General features: G+C 41.8%; 1 protein-coding gene across 7 annotated transcripts in view; it reads left to right on the top strand.

Annotated features, from left to right (window-relative positions):
• GRIA3 (glutamate ionotropic receptor AMPA type subunit 3) overlaps nucleotides 1–22,143 on the top strand; it is a 149,629-nt gene that overhangs the window by 89,517 nt on the left and 37,969 nt on the right. For 6 of the 7 annotated variants that reach the window (XR_005604668.1, XM_039571838.1, XM_039571839.1 and 3 more), the window contains exons 7-11: nucleotides 362–529; nucleotides 3,724–3,828; nucleotides 5,134–5,241; nucleotides 6,388–6,594; nucleotides 16,250–16,626. Coding sequence is in view for 6 of the 7 variants with exons in the window: in XM_039571838.1 (XP_039427772.1) it covers nucleotides 362–529; nucleotides 3,724–3,828; nucleotides 5,134–5,241; nucleotides 6,388–6,594; nucleotides 16,250–16,626 (965 nt within the window). In the remaining variant the exon portion in view is untranslated. Of the gene's footprint in view, nucleotides 1–361; nucleotides 530–3,723; nucleotides 3,829–5,133; nucleotides 5,242–5,574; nucleotides 6,366–6,387; nucleotides 6,595–16,249; nucleotides 16,627–22,143 lie in introns of those variants that run through there. The other variant, XM_039571840.1, reaches the window with a different exon arrangement.

Consider the following 22,143-nt stretch of genomic DNA (forward strand, 5'->3'; position numbering starts at 1 on the left):
CACTATGGTCCAGCATGGAATTGCAGACTTTTGTAGTAAGCTCATCTAGATGAGCAAGTTTCCAATTAAATTGAAATTTTATGCAACTATGAACTGGTATTGTTATTTTGCCGCTATCTGCTATACAGAATGAAAATATTTTTAATTTGTTAATTGTTAACTTAATTTTAATTGGCTAATTGTTAATTTTAATTTGTTAATTTGGGTGAAATTGTTATAAAGCACCAGCTGAAAGAGAGCAAGCAAAGTGGTCTGCAAGCATGATTCTTCTGTTCTAACAAAAAAGAGGACTTGACCTGATACACCTGGGGCAATTCTAAAATTGCAGTTTGCCACTATATTTTCTTTGTATCAATTGCAGTACACATCTGCACTGACCCATGATGCAGTCCTGGTCATAGCAGAGGCTTTCCGGTACCTCCGAAGGCAGCGTGTGGATGTCTCCAGGAGAGGCAGTGCTGGAGACTGCCTGGCTAACCCTGCAGTGCCATGGAGCCAAGGAATTGATATAGAAAGAGCACTGAAAATGGTAAGGGCAAAGATAACAACTAAAGAATGACAGCAGCAATTCTGTAGTGCTTGTGTCCTGCTCCATGTACACAGAGCTTCTGTATTCACACAAACAGCTTGCAGCTCCTCAGGGGAAAGAAAGTAAAAACAAAGTTAATGATGAGCTTCAAAGGATGGATAAAATATTCAGTGGAGGGCAAGGCATGACATACCTAGCTCTCAAAAGTTTGACCACAGTCCCTCTGGCACTGATGCAGCAGCTGTCTGATTGTCCCCACCAGAGCACCTACAATTCCCCAGATCGCCTGTAACACCCCAGCTTCCCAGGAGAGTGAGCATGAGCCATTTTGCAATCAAACATGTGTTGGGGGTTTCTAAAGTCAGGCTGAGCCTGCAAATCTGACTAAAAGAGCTAGACTGGGTCTTCGACACAAGTATTGTAATTTTTGCAGGGATAAATGTGTTTATGAACTTAAACACGTCTGCAGTTTTGATAATTTCCCAGTTAAAAAGTCAACTCAGATTGGTTTAAAACGGTGGAGAAATTGTCGTTGGTCATAGCAGTACTGATAGATCTCAGCAGCAACCTGAACCTAGGAACAGTTTAGCCTCCAACCAGTTCTGATTCCTGGCATAATTTTGCACTCAGCCAGATTACCTTCTGCATGGCCAATTTTTTATCCCTAACATTAGTTATGGTATGGGACCCTAGCTCACTTATGTCTCTGATTTTCTTGGATTTTAACTCTTTTTAGTCTGCTATTAGTATTAAAGCAAGTGACAACAGGAAAAATTTGATAATGTTTTTGTAGATACAAAAGACTATTGCTTTTAATCTGGCTCAAATAGCTCTCAAAAAAACCTGTTAGCATTGATTATATTAATGCAGACATAGAACTGGAGTGAGTGAGATCAGAATTAAGCCCATGTTAAGTGTAAACAAATCCTAGGTCAATCTTCATACACTTAATTACTGATTTTTCTCAGCTACCAAATTGGAAGGAATGTATCAGAATATTATAATGAGTTGTGGATGGTTATAATCAGATTATTTCACTCTTAAAACTGAGATGGTTTAGTCTCACATAAAAGGAGCCAGAGCTCTTTTTTATGCCATTTTTTCACCTCCTAACATATGCCCTAACTGCACATTCATTAATGTAGCATTACACACTTCTGAAGAGAAATAACTGAATTCAATCTTCACAATAAAGAATTTGTACTGTACTGATATATGAGGTATTCATGTCAATAGAGAAAACCAACACTGCAATTGGACACTCCCTTATTTAGGAGAATTTCTTTTAAAAACATATTATAAAAGATATAAAAAGGCAAACTCATGATTGGCAAAGTATGAAGAAGTTTGATTTTTAGCTGGTTGCCTTGAATTGTTTTAACTATTCAGAGTCATGTAAATGAGATTTACGTACACCTCCAACGAGAGCTACCTAAGATCATCCCACATGGCCTTCCAGTACCCATCCTATCTATCACCTTCTCTCCTTGTATTCAGACAATCTTGAATCTTTGATAAGGAAAAGAATAAAAACAATGATTTAATTATTTTTCCTCTCCACTCTGTAGCATCAACTCAGATAAGAATGTTTTTTCCAAGATACCCTTGAAATATCTATCCTTGGCCAGCAGAAGGTCCAGTGCCTCACTATAGTCATCTTGCTGGCAAAAGATGATTAGGCATTACTTGAAACTTCTTCCCAAAAGCCTTGAAAACTGTGCATATCTTTGTTTCTGAAGCTGGCTCTAATACATCAGGTCAGTGGCAGAAAGCTTACCTGAATAGATCTGGACGCTTAAAAATAGTCACTCTGTGATTGCCTCCACATGCTGTCACCAAAAGTGTTTGAGTCCTGGCGAGCCCTCCTGCCTCAGTGCAGCCAGGTTTTCCAGAGTGCTGAGTTTTCCCACCACTGATAGAAACAAATTAAGTTTGAAGCCAAAAGGTGTCCAGTGCACAAAGCTCATGTCTCAATGGGTGTCAGGATGAAGCCAGTGTAACAAGCTCTGTGAGACACCCAGTCACTGCTGTGCTAAGGTAGCCAGACAGCTTCCAGTAAATGCCAAAGGCGGGCACAGCTACTCACATCTGGATGCAGCTTATGTGTCAACTACCCTACAAATATATTTGCTCAGTCCACAGTTGATAAGACCTCTTGGGGTCAAATTTGGTTTTCAAAGTGCAATTCATCTCTCTAGCTTTCTGGAGGAAATAAACTTTTTTCCAGTCCCCTGTAGTGATATAAACTATTTTAAGAAAGATTCAAATCCACTTACTGATAAAAAGAAACTCCCTATATGTCAGCGTGAATTTGGCTCACTAGATAATTTGGAGTCCATGGAATTTTGGTTGTTTTATGTAGCCTCATACATCACCTCTAAACAGTGAACAGCAGATCAGTCACCAGCCCTTAACAGTTTGCCTTTGACAAGTCCCAGCATCACCTCTTCCTGTAACTTCTACAGTTTTTGCTAAATATTAAAGCTAATTTGCCCCTACTGAAGTTTGAGACTCTTACCTTTTCTGCCTGAGATGACAGCTTGTCAGTGTTGATAAGTGATAAACAAAAATACCTCATCCTTTCATACAGGGAAATAAGAAAGGGGTTTTTTTAAAAACAAAGTACTTTATACTTCCCCTTCAGATGATTCATGTGAGTAGGTAATGATAACAGCTTACCGTCTGTACACCCATCCATCCTGACAGACCAAAACTCCATAAGCAGTAGAGACAATTGTCTGTGCTCATTCAGAGAAGGCATTCATTCCTTTCTCCTACACTGGAACTGATCTTAAAATAAAGCACTGGCCAGAATGAGCAATGATATGTCATTCTGGTCTGTACTGCAGATCACTCTGTGCCATATTGTGAGGGGTTTAACTGCACTAATTGTTGCTTGTGCCTTTCTGATGCTCCGTTCTGTACCGGTGAACCCAGTGTGACCAAGCATGGCAGAATCAGTCTTTCTTACATTTAACATACCTGCAGGGCTAATTTCACTTAAATGCAGCTCACTTTGGCAGTGAGTCACCAGCTGAGTGCTGACAAATATGTACAGCTGGAACTCAGAGAGTGGGGACTGGGGTTGTTTTGAATGATACAACTGGCTGTGTCAAAAGCAGTACAAGTGTCTTACATAGATTAAAAATAAAGTGAATATTCTATTAAAATATTTTTCTGTTTATTCCCTCAAGGTGCAAGTTCAAGGAATGACAGGGAATATCCAGTTCGACACCTATGGGCGCAGAACAAATTACACAATTGATGTGTATGAAATGAGAGCTTCTGGATCACGGAAGGTGAGTTTCAAGACATGGATCCAGATTTCACACCTTCACAAATATTTATTCCCACAAACTAATGAAATTCAAAAATATCAGAGATGCAGTGTAATAACACTGCAGAAGGTCCTGAGAAGCCCTCCTTCATGCTGTCTTCCCTGTCCCAGGAACCTTGTTCTCTTCAGTTCCTGGACTAAACCATTCACCCTGCTTAACATCTTCACTGGTTTCTACATCAACTTCAAACACAACTTTTTCTCTTAAAACCCTTCTGGAGCTTTTTCACTCCAAGCATAGTACCTGCTGTCATGGTCCTGTGCTTAGTCCCATCTTCGAAATTCCTCTCCATCTTTCCTTCCCTCCCCATATTGGGCTTTGGAGCCATAGTGAAGCTGGAACCAGTGAAACCTTCTGAAATTAACAGAAAATAAATTTGGTTTTATTAGAATTTCATACTTATTCTCTTGTCTCCTAAATAAAGTATAGATCCTAAGTGGGATAGTTGCCTAGATCAGTGTTATAAAAGAAGTTTAAGGCAGATTTTCAAAAATAATTAGGTAGACAGGTTCACAAAAATACTGAGAGAAGAATGTGTGTGTCTGAGTCTCTTAAATACCCTGATTTCACCTGGAGATAGGTACTTAACCTGCTTGGTCACCACTGAGACTCCTTAAACATTTCTGCACATTTGATAACTAAATACCTCTGAACATGGCCCAGCCACTCAGGGAGGTGTACAATGCAAAGAACAGTGTTACTTCTGTGTTGTGCAGAAATACAAAAGCTATTGTGATAGCTTAGTGATGCAGCCAAAGATCAGCACCAGCCAGCTGATAAAGTCACCTCATGCTCACAGAGGGTTTTGTGTCCCACACTGGAGATAATGCAGCTGTGCCTGCATTGCTAACGATGTCTGTGCATCTGCTCTAGAGCCAACTCAGGCTTGCAGGGGATGTACTGGATAAAAATGACAAAATCAGAGAATTTTACTCCGAATTCTGTGCAGTTTATTTTCTTGTCTGTAGTATATTCTTATGCTGTGGATACGTGGGAATTTATTCCACAGGCACTATAATGATGTCAGTTGAGATAGGGAGAATTTAATATGTATTTTCACTTAGATTTGGCTCATGCTGATTTGCTCTTGGACTTGAGAACATTGTTTCTTTAAGGAAATGGACGTAAGCTAGTGTAGTTCCTTAATGACAAAAACAGTGAATGAGAAATGTGTAAAAAGCCATGGGTTTTGACAGTTGCCCTCACAAGTTCAGGTGCCAGTCCTTGTAAAGGTATGTAATGAGGTAACAATCTCCATTTTTATAGGCTGGTTATTGGAATGAATATGAAAGATATGTGCCAGCATTAGATCAGCTGCCCTCTAATGACACTTCATCTGTGGAGAACAGAACTATAGTAGTCACTACGATCTTGGTAAGTTTTAAGTTCTTAGTGTGTTTGTGTTTAGGAAACAAGGCACATGACTCCTGAGGTGTGTTAGACACCTTGTCAGGAGGTAGATGTTGAATACTGTGTGACTTCAAGTGACTGGAAAGTTCAGTATCTTCCAGAGATGTTAACCTATATATGTATCAGTAGGTCTGCTCACAGGAGGAGCTCACTGAGCTCACCATTGTGCTTTGCTGCTTCCCAGACACTTGAACTCAGTTAAGTGCCTCATGTAAGTGAAGTTATTATGCATGCATGTAAATGACCACAGCGATTGGCCTTCCTGCTGTAGAGTCAAATCTTGCACCCCTCACTCAGGTACAGCTCCTGTAAACTCAACCCCTGTGGACTGAGTAAGGGTGGCACAATGAAGCCTGTAGAGAACTGGAACTGCTCTAGCACTGGGTGAAAAGCAGCCTTTACCTGTGCAATTCCAAAGGAGCAAAGCTCTTCCTGTGTGTCACAAGCAGCAGCACCTGTGTCAGTCCCAACGCCTCTACAGACCTGCTCTGTACAGCATTCCTTGTGACTTTTGTGCTTTTTACTAATTCTACTAAGCATGAGTCAATTTTATGCTGTTTCCTGAAGCATTGTATTTTATACTCCTATCGATTTAATGAGATATAATCAGAATTTCAACTAGAATTTTCCAAGAAGGCTAAGGGAATTCACTGACAAAAAGTGCTGCTGAGGATTTTAACCTAGCTTCCCTTAGGCTACTTTGAAAATATATCCATAAGAGCCCCATTCTTAGCCACTGGGGCCTTAGGAAATTGTGTTGATAGTACAGGTGTTGGATATGTCAGTCTTTAAACACTAAAACTTGAATTATTACTACGATGATGCTACTTTGTCTAATCAGGCCTAATTCTGCAAACAGAAGTGTAACTTTGTTAAGAAGTCCTGTTGTCTTCAATGGCTCCTTACTAGGAATACAGTCAATTAGTATGTGTGGCTGTAGGATCAGCCAAGGATTTTTATACTGCAGAAGTCTGTCTAAATTCTGTACCAAAGCAGGAAATATTGTAAATATTTGCCAGTTATATAAAGGATAATAACAGCTCTCATTTTGTGTGGTTTACAGCTGTATTTTACATTCATAGACTTTTGATCTTTACTTTTGTTTCAAAGGAATCACCATATGTAATGTATAAGAAAAACCATGAACAACTAGAAGGGAATGAGAGATATGAAGGATATTGTGTAGACTTAGCTTCTGAAATAGCAAAACATGTTGGAATAAAATACAAACTGTCAATTGTTGGAGATGGGAAATATGGAGCTAGGGACCCTGAGACTAAGATATGGAATGGCATGGTGGGTGAACTGGTCTATGGGGTAAGTTTCTCTTAACCTTCATTTTAATGTTCTTTATAAAAAATTATGCTCGAAGTTAATAAACTGCAAAATAAAGATGATCTGTTTGACTTCTACCTTTAAAATTCTAGATATTTCTTTGTATTGCCATTTTTATAGTCTACTTTTCTAATTATTTCATTGAAGGAAAGTGTGACTTTTTTACTGCTGTTCTCCAAATCAGAGTCCACGAAATGTTGAGAAGTAGCATTGAGCAAATTTCAAATTCTTGTTTAAAGCAGAATTTCCAGTTTGCTCTTCATATGCATCTTCATTTGCCAGATCTCCTTTTTCTATATCAGTCTCTTGAGTGCTGGGGGGGTGTCCTTCTCATTAAAGGTCTGATCTGGGATGCTGGCCCTCGCTGGGTCACTGATCTTGGTTTGTGTTTGACCAGACCCAGTTAACCCCATGGTTGCTTTTCAGGGTAAGAAGCAACACAGATATGAAATCAACCACGTGTTTTTTTTCTTTAAACCCTGGGTTTGGCTTCAAAAATTAACTGTCAGACAGAAAAAAAAAGGCTAATTCACTGCATTCCTCTTTGTATTTCTATATTGGGTGCACATCACTTTGTTTAGCAAGAACAAAAACAGTCCGGAACTGCCATTTTAGAAACTTCTTTGAAAATGAGAATTTTGGAATACAGATAAACCAGATGGAAGGGGGAGAAAATTGGCTTTGCAGAAAAGACTTCCCAAGCTGATATTTCATCTTTTTTTCTTCAAATGCTAATGAGATGATTTATGAATCCACCCAAATCTTTTTTGCAGTTTATTTTTAACAAGCTTTCCTTTATTAAAAATATCTGAGCAGAAGCACATATTTCAATTGCCTCCTTTTGTTCTGTGGCTCAGTGTAATTTCTAAAAGTCACCTCAAAATTTCCTTGGGATAATGCATCATCATTCTTGCAAAATGTTTGGTGAGATAATTCTTTTCAAGTAAATCACCCTTTTTTAAGTAATTGCTAGAATTGCACAAGTTTTCTTGCTCTGGAGCAGTGAGTCCTGATGCCTTATTATGTAAATGGTAGCCTGTTTGACTTGAAAATGTTTTATAGAAATAACAATGTTTTTGTTGTATTGTATTATGGCAGGGAGGGATATCTACTGATTAGAGAAAGTAAGCAGGGTTCTGGACCCTTGGATTACTTCTTTGTTTCCCTGTTGCTTTGAGGTTTGACATTATGCAAATCTTCTGAACTCCCCATGCCTCAGCTGTGCGATTTGGGAAACTGATGTTCACTCTCTTAGAGAACACAAGTCCACTGAGAACCTCTGAAGCAAAGGTTTAGTTTAGTTCCAAGCAAATTACATTGCACTGGAAACCTATACCCTCAGTTGCTCTGTGTGTGGTTCAAGAAATACCAAGAGTTATCAGCTGTAACTGGGTCCTTTTGATGTACTTGCAAGTGACAAGCAATGAAACTGTTCGTTCACTTAAAAAATAACCGTACCATGTGGAAAAAGCATGGCAAAAGAGAAGCTGAAATTGCTGGTAACAGTCAGAGCACAGGGACTGTCTACACTAGGGGAGGTAAGGTGTGACATGGGCTATGGCTTTTGTGTCTTGAGCCAAGTAAGATTAGTCTGTGCAGCTGCTGTGCCATACAAGATCTACCGGGGTAAAGGGCCACAAAAATGCTCTGAGGGCTGGAGCACCTGTCCTATGAGGAAAGACTGAGAAAGTTGAGACTCTTCAGCCTGGTGAAATGAAGGCTCCAAAGAGACCTTAGAGCACCTTCCAGTACCTAAAGGGGCTACAAGATAGATGGAGAGGGATGTTTTAGAGGGTCATGTAGTGATAAGACAAGGGGGAATGGCTTTAAACTGAAAGAAGGTAGATTCAGATCAGATATTAGGATCAGATTAGGATTATTATCACCTTCATTGTGAGGGTGCTGAGGACCTGGCTCAGGTTGCCCAGAGAGGCAGTGGATGCCCCATCCCTGTAAACACTGAAAGTCAGGCTGGACAGGGCTCTAAGCACCCTGATCTAGTGGCAGATGTCCCTGCTTATTGCAGGGAGGTTGAACTAGATGATCTTCAAAGGTCCTTTCCAACCCAAACCAGTGTGTAATAAGCAGATTGGCTGCAGCTGCCTTTTCCACAACCTCTTGGGACCAGCCTAACTCAGAGAGCTCTGCCTCCTTAGCATCAAATTTAGCCCTAACCATACTTCTGACCTTTCCACACCAGCAAAACCAGCCCCGCAGGCACCACAGACCGTTCCTTAAAACAACCCCAACACCACCCCACCATTCTCATTTTCCCCTACAAAAGGGTCAGTTCCTTCATATTCTGAGCACAGTTTTCATCTGTGTTTTCTCATTAATGAAAAATTGAGGAATGTTTCCGTCCCAGACCCCCAACAGTTCCTGCACTCATGCTGTGAGCTCCATTACTGAAGCCTCTCCACTGCAATGCTCAATTATTCAAAGGTCAGATGTGTCCTGTGAGGTTTGAATGCAGACCCAGGTTAATGCTTCCAGCCCTGTGCTGCTGAGCCAGCTCCCCAAACTGCCCAGCTGAACTGAGCTAGCAAGATGCATGGAAATCCACCTGGATTTCTGTAAGCAGGGAAAACAGCCCCTGAACTCCAAGTACAAACCTCACCAGCCCTCCAGACCTTTTCCCAGCTCTATTTGCCGACACTCTGAAATACCCTTGGCCTCTTTCTCCATCTGTTGAGAGGGGGCTGTGTACCACACACACAAGGATGTGCACTAAGCCCTTTGAAGATGAGAAGTACTCTAGAAGTGCTAATTATTTGGAGCAAGCGCCTCATTTACGTGCTGACTTTCCTTTATCTCTCATGGGCTTAAAACTCTATTAGGGAACTAAAACTGTATGTAACCGTAATGCCCCTGTGAGTCTTGTCAGCAAAATGACTGTCAAATTTGGCTCCTCTGGATTCCATTTTGGGAAGACAAGAGGCAGATTAGATTTTAAGTACCTTTGTTAGCATCTATGGAAGATAGACTTGGTAGGATAAAAGGGACCTGATTGGTTTTGGTACCAGTTATCCAGCAGCTGAGCTGAGCTGTGGCAGAAACACAATCCTTTAGATTGCATTTGTCTCAAGTGATAAACAGTGAGTAGTCATTTGTCAAATACAGCATATTCCTGACCCAGCAGCCTCCTTGCCACCACCTGGTGCTGCTGGGGCATCTCAGCTGGCTTTTTGAATGCTGAGCCCTTTTTTGCATAGCCCCATGCACGCAACTCTTTTCAAAAATTGCTCTTAGAACAGTCACGGGAAGTGAATGGCTTGTCATTTTAATGTTAAAACCCCAATTAACTGTATTTAATGTTTGGGTTGTGCCAATTCATTGTTACTATTGCTCTCGCTTCCTATGGAACGCAACCCAGAGTCAGGGGAGAAAAGGCAGCCTCCAGACCACTGCATTAGAGGGGAGGGATGGGTGGGATGGGAGGGGGCTCAGTCTGCACTGAGCTGTACCCAAAGCAGCAGGGGTGGTGTGTCACCGTGCTGCAGGTCTGGAGGGTGGCACAGCCCTGACTCCAGTGTAAGACTCGCCGGAGGTTGGCATTAACTAGGCCAACTGGAGCGGTCCCAAGAGTTGCTCATTGCCATTTACACACTAAAATACTTCCCGTTAGAAATTGTCCCTCCCCTGTCTCATATCACATCAGGTCTGGTTGGAGGGCATAAAAGTCTGCTGTACTGTAGGGTCCCTGAAGTCAAGGGCAATCTCAGCTGTCCCTCTTGGGCCTTTCCTTGTGGCTTTGCAAGGGGCTGTACCAGTGCACCTGGTGGCAGGGGGATGGCAGCCCCGGTGGCAGGGAATTCTGCCTGAGCAGATATTCCCAAACTCCTTTGCTTCAGGCAGGAGAACCCAGCAGTCTTGTTAGAGAGGAACTAACAGGGCTTTGTGGTTTGTTAGCAATTTTTAAATGTTAGTGATAGTAGTAATAGTAGTAGTAATGTTAAATGTAATACTAATTAATAATAATAATGAAATTCGGCATAAAAGGAAATTTATTTGGTTTTTCATAAATAAAAAAGTGTCAGTTCAGGCTGAAAAAAACCCCTTAATTTTGCTCTTTCATTCTGATGGCATCAAAATAAAACTCTTCATCCTACCAGAAAAAAACTACCCATTCAAGCGCTGCTATTTTTTTAAACTAAGAGAAATTTCCAAAGCATAGTGGAAACTTTCAACAAAATAAAAATAGAAAATAGGTAAAGCTTTTTTCCTGGACATTTCAGAAGAGGGAAGTAGCTAAATCATTCTCAGTCCAGGAGACTGAATCACTATTTAAATCTAACCAGCAGAGCAATCCAGCCAGGCAAGTGCTGTCCTGCAGTGACCCACGGGCTGAGGACGTGCCGTCGGCTGGGGCTGAGGAGCAGCAGCACCTCCCTCGGCCCCTGTGCTCGGGGCTTTGTACCCACCACCTGCTGAGCACTAGACAGTCGTCTTTTCTCTTCTGTAGGGTCAGCCTCTTTCTGTAGGCTTTTATTTCTTCTTCCCCTTTTAAAGCAGGCTGCTGTTCTTCCTTCCCTGTTCAGCTAGGGGAAGCCATCCCTCCCCGGGCCTGATGCTTTTCACAGTGCTGAGGCTAATTGACAGTAGTTTTAACACAGATCTTAATTGTAACTACAAATGCTTTGGGAATGAAAAGAGCAGCCAGACCTTACAGCCTTTAAAACTCTGCTCAGGTTAAAACAAGCCTTTATAAAAATCTCTCAAAATGTAAAACAGCACAAAGGAATGAAGCAGGGATGTAAAGGACAGGCAGTCCCCAGAACGCAGCAGCCTCCGCAGTCTGTCAGAGTGGGACCACCAGCACATCTCCCTGCCTTCAGCAGACTAACCAGACTCGTGTGTGCTGGCCTCTCTGGCTCTCCCAGCAGCATGTAGAAATACTACAGATGGCACGTACAGCCTTTGAATCATAGCAGAGGCAGACTAATTTGAGTCCTACTTTTCCTTGAAACATCCCACATGCTCTTAGTCTGTAGCAGAGCCTGACTGTGCCATGAGTGGGTGAAGCTTGTCCTTTGCTTCTCACTCTTGGTTTCTGCAGGGGGGAAGCCTGGCTACAGGTCCCCAAAGGCAGCTATGTGATGCCGCTGCCCTGCAGCTCAGACAGACCCTTGTCCTGGACACGTGGACAGCTGTGGGGTCCCTGGCCAGGCTGAGCTGTGGTGGGGGACAGGATCACAGCCCTGGCACAGAGCCATGCTGCCGTGCTCCTGGGCTTTGGCTGACCTGGGTCCGAGCACAGGCAGAGGAAGCACACGTATGTCCACAGCCCCAAAAGCAGATGTACCCTTTATGTCTCCATCTGTGAATGGCAGGAGTGTGTCAGAATGAGCCATGGGCATCCACAGAAATCACAAATGGACTTAACATTGACAAACTGTGGCAGACAAGGCCAACTGCCGCTTTAACACCTTAATACCTTTTTACACTGCTCGGCTAGGGCACATTAAGACTTCAATGCAGCATGTTGCTAATCAGATATCACCTGTTGTCTTTAAATAAGTGTGAGCTGATGTGTTAAAACCACATTGCCCCCATGAACTGGCCTCTCAACACACCCTGAATATCCTTGGGGATACTGGACTGCCTTTACAAAGGTAGCTCTTACCAGCTGATACCACAGGTGATGTGTTACTCTGTCTGATGCTCTTTTCTGCTACCTGGAAACCTCAGACTGCACTGAGAAGTGTTAAAACATGCTCAGAGACAGTCACCATTGCAGCACAGTCTCTTCTGGTGACCCTGTGTACCTGCATTCAGCACTTTTGGGTGCCCAGAGGTTTGGCTGCCAATGGAAATTGGGCAGTGTCCCTCTGCTTCCATCTGCACAGAGGCGGGGTGCTTCCTGGCTTCCCGTCACCCAAAGTGACTGCAGTCCAGACCCACTTCTTGAAAAGTGACCCTTGAGCAAAGCAGGGGTTCAGTTCTGCAAGCAGAAGTGACCCAAAGTATGTACAGGCAGGAGCATAGCCCAGATCTCTCGCTGTCTCTAGTGCATAGCTTTGAATTTGGGAGAGCCATCAGTAGGCCTGTAAAGACAAGAATTCCATCCCTCCTTTTGGATTACAGAGGCGGAACATCTTACTGTTTTTCATTCTCCATGTAGAAGGATATTTCCATTTGCTATTTCTTTTCTCCCTCTCCATAAGAGTCTGGAGGTTTGCAGCTCCCTGGGGTCAGCTTTGAGCAGAGTGGGCAGCGCCTCTGTGCTGCCTGTCCTCTCTAAATCCATCCCTCCCACACTTACAGGCAAAGACAGAACAAGCCTCAGAGGAATCCATGACATTTCTCGCCCGGCTCAAATGCAGTGAAGATGTTTGAAACACCATTAGTCATGAGTGATTAGCAAAGCTTAGTTGTTGAGGTTCTTAAACCCCTCTCCAGTTCTGTATGAAGACAGGCATGTTTGTGGTTGTGTTCTTTTTAATCAAGCTCAATTTGTATAGGTTCTGCTTATCTGCAACCATAACAGGGAGGGAAATTCTCAACAGTGCTGCAGTTACCAACCATCCTTTAGGGTGCTTAGAGCTCTCCATAAGCTCTCCATTTCAAATACGATATCTCTAAATAAATAAGCAAAGAGAGAACTGTTTTTTTACCTCCCTAGTGCAGCTAATATTCAGGGAAGTGGTGAGCAACCAGGCTTGGGTGTTGGATTGGAGCTGGTCCACTCTCAGTGCCCTGGTTTCCCAAGACCCTGTGTGTGAACCCATGCTTGTTCCCTCTGCAGAAATCATTTGCTGCCATATTCACTTAGGGATGAGGGTGAGTTTTGGTGTTTCCGATACAGTGAATGCCTTTGGTAGGGATAGTAGGAAAGCAGGAAGAATGAGATGTATCAGAAAATTATTATTTGTATCCCATGTAATAGTAAAATTCAGTTTGAAATTATTTACAAAGAAATCTGTACAGTATGATATGAACATGGTAACAATCAGGGCTTTAACAAGTGATTTGTCTGTGCTTCAGCATCAGCTTCATCGCCCCACAGGAGCATCCTTCATGAACTCAGCTGGGCATGAAGGAGATACAGACCTTATTGCATGCTGCTTCAGCACTTAGGAAGAGCTCCACCATGTCTACTTTGGCAATTAAAATATTACTTTGGGAGAATTAAAATTCTCCAAGTCCATGAAAATGCTCCAGAAACTAAATGCTCTTACAGCTGGAGCAGCCTTTCCCTCCCTTGATGGGGTGTTCCAAGACTGGCAGTCCATGTGCAGAAGTGCCTGGTGGGAAGGCACCTGCCTCCTACCTAAGCTTCACTTCACATGGAGCCATTTCTAAGTCTCCACAGGGGTCCTGATCCATTAAGCTTGCTCTAATAAGGATTAATTTGTAAGTACCTCATTAGTTCAACAAGAAGTACAGTGCCATGGTCAAAGTGCTTAGTCTTCCAGCTGGCTGTGGACTCTGACTATATTCAAAACTGATATTCTGTGTGAATCTCACACTGACTGCAGACACCCAGTATTTAACAGGAGCTCAACAAGCAGCAGCTCTAAGAGAAATACATGTTTTGGGGGAATTCCTCAGTGTACAAGTTCCAACATCTTCCGAAGATGTTACCTCACTGTACCCATATCCTCCCCTCCAGTCTCTCCATTACTTAGATGATGAACACATTCATCTGCAAAGCCAGTAAACATCCAGACATCCAAAGGCATTTTCAGTTTTAACATTAAAGCCACGTTCAGCTAGATTTTTGCAGTAAGTGACCACAAATCAGCTGAGGTTTTCTCCTTGAGGAAAGGGACACTCAAGGGGAAAGGCAGTGTCCCAGTGCACGACTGTCTAAAGGGGCTGAGCAGGGCTGTCAGAGGGGGCACCCAGGGCCATGATTTCCTTACATGCACAGGCATGGTTTTATCAGATTGTTCCAAGCAGTGAACTTGTGCACGTACCTTGTAGCTGCACATGCCAGTATGAACTGTCAAGAGATACTCCTGGAGCAAACCTTGAGGTTGTGTGTGCAGATGGGTGCCCTGCAGAGGGAGGCAACTGTGAGGAGGGGCAGTCCTCATCTGACAAGGCTATCACTGGCCTTGGTCTGCAAACCCTGAGCCAGTGCTCCAGGATGGCTGCACGGTGCTGCCGAGCATCAGCAGACACCAAGCCCGTGATGCTCAGATCAGCTGTGCAAGAAGCCTTTACCAGTTCTGCTTATTAAACATAAAACCCAAACCAATAGCTAGGAGGAGGAGCAAACCAGATATTAATGACAGTCATGTACATCACCATCAGATTTACATAAAGGCATATTTGATTATTTTATGGCACAGATTTTAATCATACCTTATTAACATTTCCCATTAACTTTTATTCAAACTTCTACCTAATCAGGCTTTACTTTTCCATGAGAAAGAAATGCCTAGTTACTAGTGGGGGAAAAAATCTGATTTAAAAGGTGCACACTGGTTTAGGTACTGGTAAGTTAAGGTTTCCCTAAGAACTACTTTCTCTTTCTGAAATTCTTAATTACCAATGAAAGGCCTTCTTTAAAAATATCAATAACATGAATAGTTAGAGTGTTTAAAATAGTGTATGTAGGTATGTAGACTCTCATAACAATCTTCAGATGAAAAGGGCTCTTTTTTTAGCATTCCATTCCACTCTAATACAAATACTGACTTGAGTTCTTGGCTGGATCAAGGCTAGGGTATCTAAGTAGCATGACTTGAATCTTTCTAGCGTAGAAATACAGATATAGTTAAATATGTTGAAAATCTATTCTGGAATGTTATTTTTAGTCAGGAAACTAAGTTTTTACATGCCTGCCTACCCATAGAATCCAGCAAGGATGTGTAGATTGAAGGGAAGGGTATTTGTTCACCAGCACACAGGTGAATGATGAATGATGCAATAGATGCAATTGTGCTTCCAGGTGACACAGCCCCAGAGCACAGTCTGTTACAGGCCTGTAGAGCCAAGGTCTCTAAGACAGGAGGGCATACATGACACTGCATTCTCCTCAGATTATCCAGGCTATTTATTCGTCAGGGATTCACAAGTCTGTGTTAACTGTTCTTCAGTGACCACCAAAAGGGTCTGGCTGGTTCCTATCCCCCCACTGTTTACTATCTTCTGTCCCTTACTACAGCGGAGTTTTTAAAGGAGCATACAAGTAGTAGCACCCAAGTGCAGCTGAAATTCAGTGACTGATTACATCTCATAAGTTCCTTGTAAAGATCTTGGACTAATCAGTAAGGCAAGAGAACTTGCTGAAAGAATGGAAAAGAGAAAATTAAAACGTAGCAAACGCAGAATTTGTCCGAAGTCTTCAAGACAAATGGGTGGTTACAGACCGTTACTAGAAAATGACATTGTGTTGGTTGCCATCTCACTGTCCAGTTTGTGTAGTCTTTATTCATCCATTCTAACTTAATAGAAATATCTGCTGCTGTCATGAGCCCCTTGCAGAGATTTGATTGTAATTTTTCTTGTTAATAGTTTTCTGTTAATATCGTGTAATCCTTAACTTCAGTGACTGCAAAATAGCCTGCAAAGAATATGTTTCCACTCACTCTTGTAATTTATCATCTTATTCATTAGCCTGTGACTCTAGATTGTGATTCTGTTGTGTCTGACTTGTAACTAACTTGGGTTTGTTTTCCCTTTTCAGAGAGCAGATATAGCTGTTGCCCCCCTCACCATTACATTGGTGCGAGAAGAAGTCATAGACTTTTCCAAACCCTTTATGAGCCTGGGCATCTCCATCATGATCAAGAAGCCTCAGAAATCTAAACCAGGCGTATTCTCTTTCCTGGATCCTTTGGCTTATGAAATTTGGATGTGTATAGTCTTTGCTTACATTGGCGTCAGCGTAGTTCTTTTCCTAGTCAGCAGATTCAGCCCTTATGAGTGGCACTTGGAAGACAGCACTGAAGAACCACGTGACCCTCAGAATCCTCCTGACCCTCCAAATGAGTTTGGAATATTTAACAGCCTTTGGTTTTCCCTGGGTGCCTTTATGCAGCAAGGATGCGATATTTCTCCAAGGTTTGTTCCATATCACTCCATCACCTTTTTGCATTTTATGGTCATTTTCTGATGCCATGGTGCATATATGTTACTTTCTCAAATTTCTTTTTAATTCCAAATTTTTTATTTTGACATTTCCATTCAATATTCAGCATCCTCATCAAGCCACCATGCTTGCTAACATTCGCCTCCAGAGTAAGTAGCATTGCTTGTAATGCCATTTATGCATTTCTGCCAAACTTATATTCACCATGTTGAGGCTGTAAAATGCATAGGGTTTTCTGTTTTCAGCAATGCTTGGAGGGCTACCGTGTTTTTGCTGCATATCTCATTTTACGGTCATCTCCTTGGTGCATATAACATATTCTGCTTTGCAAAGTAAGATTTATTTTTAAAAGTCACATGCAACAGCACTTTAAATCATCTCCACTCCCATCAAGGCTCCTGCTAGTCTTTTTACTTTTTTTTTGAGCCCAATTTCTCCAGTTTTATTCTTTCTGAACCATCCTTTCATCCTTCTGCTTTCCACCATTTTGCACATGTTCATGTCTCCAGATGTACTGTGCTACTGTCCTCTACGTGTATTGTTATTTCAGTCCAGTCTAACCTGTTGTCCCTCTGTTCATGCCAGTATGGTTTAATAAGCATTGCCAGTTTCCATAAAGATTTTTCTTATTCATGAAGACAGTCTTTCTCGATAAGGCTGTAGTAAAGTATGATTGATATTAGTACTGATTTAACAGAGAGCACTGATATTAGCTGTTGTAGAATTATATTTCTTTTTATAGAAGCTTTTTAAAAACCAATGAAAATAGTGAAGTTCCCTCTAATTGAACAATGGACAGAATTTTTTTAATAACATCTGTCATATTTCTACATTTACACTGGTAAAATACTTTGGTGATCTGCTTGTGATAAGCAGTAGAATTATCTCCTTTCTTAGTGATGGAGCAGTAATTTTATTTTGTATGACAATAATTTAATAACCAGTTTCCAACTATTCTATTTATTAAAAACACAAACGGAATGCGGTTTTCCATTTAACAAGGTTGCTATTCAGAGGAGGAGAGAGATTTTTTTCCTAAGTGCTGACATTCAAAATGCACCTTGCTGATCTCTATGTTGCCTTTTTCAATACCTGAATCATTGAAAAGGTGCCAGGTTTTCCTGGTCCATATAGCATTAGGGTTCTTGAGTTGCCTCACTGAAGCAAGTGACAAAATTTCTAGGAAGTTTCTTGAGAAGGATCATGATTTTGTCTGTTACAGTGCAAAAATCATCCTATAAATTTGCGTCAGTTTCCCCAGTTCCTGTGTCTGGGTGTGCTGCCTCACTGTGTGCTGACAGCTGTTGGCCTCCTCCCCATGTTTACACTCCCTGTTTCTGCCGTCTGCCTCAATCCTGCACTGACAGTTTGACCCACTGCTTGCTGTTAAAGGGGATGAGTAGTGATAGCATTTAAATTGCTGTTGACCATGTGTGTGCCCAATATAAAGGACCGGGAAATAAGCACTGGGACATCACATGGAAAGCTGCAGGCATCACACTATTTCCACTAGGTCTGGTTATTGACAGTTAAATAGAAGTGCATAGGATTTTTGAGAAGCTCTCATGTGACTCTTTGGCATGGTCAGCCTTATATAACAAGTGGAGCACACTCTGGTTTTTTTCAATATGACCACAATAAGTGCCTTGGAAATACCTACAAAAAAAAGGAAAGAGACAATAGTATATCTATTTATTTTATCTGTCCATCAGAAGCTATTAGCTCAGTATTAATATATGGCCCTCATTTGAAGGTGTTGTCCAGTTATTTTGTTATCTTCCATGATAATATTCCAGGCAGTTACATGCATTGTTACGAAAAAAAAAAGAGATATTTAATACCTTGGTATTTAAATTCCAGAAACACTGCTCCTTTGACTGATACGTTGATTTAAGTTGATAAAAATGTCAAATTTCTTTTCCCTAGAAGGGACTGTTCCCAAGTATTCCATTCTTAATCCGTGTCTTTGTAAGGTTAAACCATTCACAGTACATTGACTATATGAATGTTTCATACTATTTTATTGCCACTAAAAGGGGCTTCATTCTTCCATTGTGAGTTTTGTCTGAATAAATTTCTTATATGAGAGCATACAGCACTTGTAGAGAGATGCCGACAAGCAGTCTGGAGAGATCACTTTTGTACTTGCTGATAAAGGCTCTTTCAGCTGCCTTTGTGTGGAACAGCTGTGACATCTAATGACTAGTTAGATCTATCCTCGGTGAGTATGCTGTGTGGATATTCCAGAGGATATATCCCTATACTCTCCTCTCTGTATTTAATAGGAGTCGTCTAAACAGAATCAGAGAGCAGCCAAAGGCTGGGGGTTAGTGCATCCCTTGATGGAATCAACATTTATTTCAGCAGTTTTGTTCTGCTATCAAAGGCTGCTGTGTTTTCTGCATAGTGAGCTAAATTGAAAATTCACTTTTGAGGGATCAAAAGTAGATTATTAAACTTGCTTTTATGTAAGATGTGTACAGCAAATGGAATTAGAAAAAAACACAGTCAAAATTTGTAATACTGTTCTGAGAAAAAGTATCTTTGAAATCTCTATGAGAGCATGTATTTTCATTTTGCTCTTTATTCATGTAGAACAAAGAGGCTAGATTAATTAATTGCTGATGGAAAAAGACAGGGGGTTATTAAAAGCTGTCTCAAGAAGTTGGTCATTGAGAGGGTGTATCTCTAGGTCCCTGTTTTTACAGCAGAAGACTCAAGAGACTCCTATTAAAGGCTATGGGAATGACTTTGTGGGACTTTCACACTAGCAATGAGAGGGTAACCTGACGTTCCTGAAACTCCCACTGCCATTCCTATGATGGAGCATCTCAAGCCAGTGCTTCAGATGCTGTTCCTGCCTGCTGTGTCTCCGAGGCCAAGGGCTGTCTGGGTGCGCGAGCAAAAGGCTGGGCCCAGAGCTTGGGGGTACCAGCTGAGGGGTGCTCAGGATATCAAGGGGCTCCACACTAGGAGAGTTGTTCAGGGTTATTTGTCAGCATAACAACTGTCTTATATCGATCCAAACAGCCCAATTAAAAATGGAGTAGTGTGAGAATCTTATTATATATCTGTAATATAGGAAATCAAATATCTTTTATGGCCATGAGCAGAAACAAAATCCAAGCTATTTTGATAAATGAGGTTTTGTTTGAATGTATTATATGTATTATTCTCTTGGAAACTGACTGTGAATTTGAATGTTTAGTTTGTCTTTTTTTTCTCTCGTTACTAATTTGCTCTCATTTGACTCCATGCTTCCTTTTAAATTTCCTCTCAAGGTATGCACTCTTCCTGTTTTCTTGCTTTTGAAAACACCGTCTGACTTTGTTTTGATAATGGAGTTATAATTCTGTTGTTCCAGATCTGTGTTGCTCGTCTCATTTGTTAGCGCTCTAATTCACTTTAAAATAATGTCATACAAAGTATCTATTTATTGAGGTGATTTGGAAAACTATGTTAAGCTAAAGAATTAATTGTTTGTTTTTAATTACATCATTGCACATGTGGGCAGGTATGGCTTACATCAGAAAAAGTGGTGCTGGTATTAAAGGCTGTGATTGAGTTTTTTATAATTATTATCTGAGTAATAGAAAAACATTTCTGTGGTTCACAGCATAAACCAAACAGGCACTCTCTGATTACCAGCCCAGTAGACTAACCCTTTTTCTCCTGCATCCCTCTAGACCAGCCCCTGCAGTGGGTATAAGGAGTCTTCGTTTCAGCAGATGGACGGGGGGAATCTGGGGTTCTTTGGTCAAGGAGGCTGCCAGGCTATGCTTGACCATGTTCTTGTTCTTCAACTCTCTGTCTGTCTGTCTTTCCTTCAGTGTCAACTTTGTGGTTTATTTAATTTTTCTCTTGCCCCATCCTGTGACACCAAGTGACAGCTATGTCAGCCCAGACCGCTCCATAGTAGCTGCTGTTTAATCCTTCTTTCTGTGCTCAGTGGAAGACTGGGAGAAACAACTCTAGTGACATCCAGTTTTCTTTGAAGTGACCTCGACTCTTCTGAGAACAGCCCTGGTTCCCATCTAGCAAGACCCCTCTCTTGAATGTAGGACCCTTGGGGAAGTGCCTTTTTCATCAAGGGATCCCCTGGTGCCCATCTTCTCCTGCCTCTCAGGTGGACTTTGTCCTGTAGCTGTCTGACTTGGTTCATGCAGGTTGCCAGACCTCTGGGCCAAGGTATTTTTACCTTTCTGAGTGTGTAGGATGCTGTCTGAACATGCAGCCTGGCACAAACCTTTTATTGTTGCAGTAATGGGAGCTTGAGCTTTCACTGGTTTGGAAAATGCTTGTCTTCTGCACATCTCCATCCTAGCAACCCATCTGTCCTACTAACAGAAGGGGCAGCTACCAATGCAAGTAAGACATTTCCTATGGGAAACTATAAGGGAGATGAACACATACTATTTTATTCCCAGTGCTTCCACTGAATTTATCAGAACACCCTGGCAAGTCCTTTTTTCATCTTCCTATTTCAAGACCTACTTTAAAGCAGGAGGGCCATGGGAACCTGGAAACTCCAGACAGCTTGTCCTGCTGTAGGCAAGTAGATGTTTAATCTGCTGCACCTGCTAGCCAAACCCCTCCTCAGTCTGGCTCTGAAATTGTCCACATCACTGCAGGGAGAAGTTCAACTCCAGGTCTTCTCTGAAGATGGAAAGTATGTAGTAAAGAAAGGAGCAAAAGGAGGATGAATTTCACCTGACACAGGCATCTGAAAGCAGTAGACTGTGTTTTTGGTGAGGCATCTTGGTTCCCTCCAAAGTCATGAGACAGATGGACACCTTTAGATTTATCCCACACTACAGCAAGTGAGATAAATCTCTTTCTGAAGGTGTCAGTCTCTTCTCTTTTTCTCTGCTGGCTCCAAAGGAAGCCTTATGTGATAAGTTCAGCAGGCACTGATTTGTAGTTGGATAAAATTGTGTCAGCCCACATAAGAGGGATGTTAAGGAAGCTGGCTTCAGCCATCCGTAAATTCCCAAGACACATGATACCTACAAAGAATGTAGAATAAGGTAGAGAGATTCCTTAAGGCATTATTCTGTATTTATATTGCTGCAAATTCCCTTTGCAGCCTCACAATAGCCTTGTGTTAATGAGCACAGCAGCTGCACAGCCCAAGCTAAAACTTGGAAGCCTTTTATCCTCTTGGGAGGCCCTCAAGAAAGGCAAGGAGGCCTCTTCCACTTATAGGTGATCTGGTGGATGTGTGCCTACTCTTGAGGAACCTGCCTGCATCTGTCCTCTCAGTGGGAGCTGCTGCTTCTGCTCCTTGGGCAAAGCAGAGTGGAGGACTGTGGTGCTTCACCTTTCTCCACATTCCTCTCACATATTCCAGACTGAGCTCTCTGTTTTTATTGTGCTCGTGATTTTTTTCTTTGCTATATTCTTTAATGTTGGATGGGTATTTTTTTTTCTTTCTTTTTTTTTTTCTTAATAATTTAATGGCGTTTTTTTAATGGCTCAGGCTCTCGCCA

The sequence above is a fragment of the Corvus cornix genome, chromosome 4A, assembly GCF_000738735.6.
Source record: "Corvus cornix cornix isolate S_Up_H32 chromosome 4A, ASM73873v5, whole genome shotgun sequence".
NCBI classification, from domain to species: Eukaryota; Metazoa; Chordata; class Aves; order Passeriformes; family Corvidae; genus Corvus; species Corvus cornix.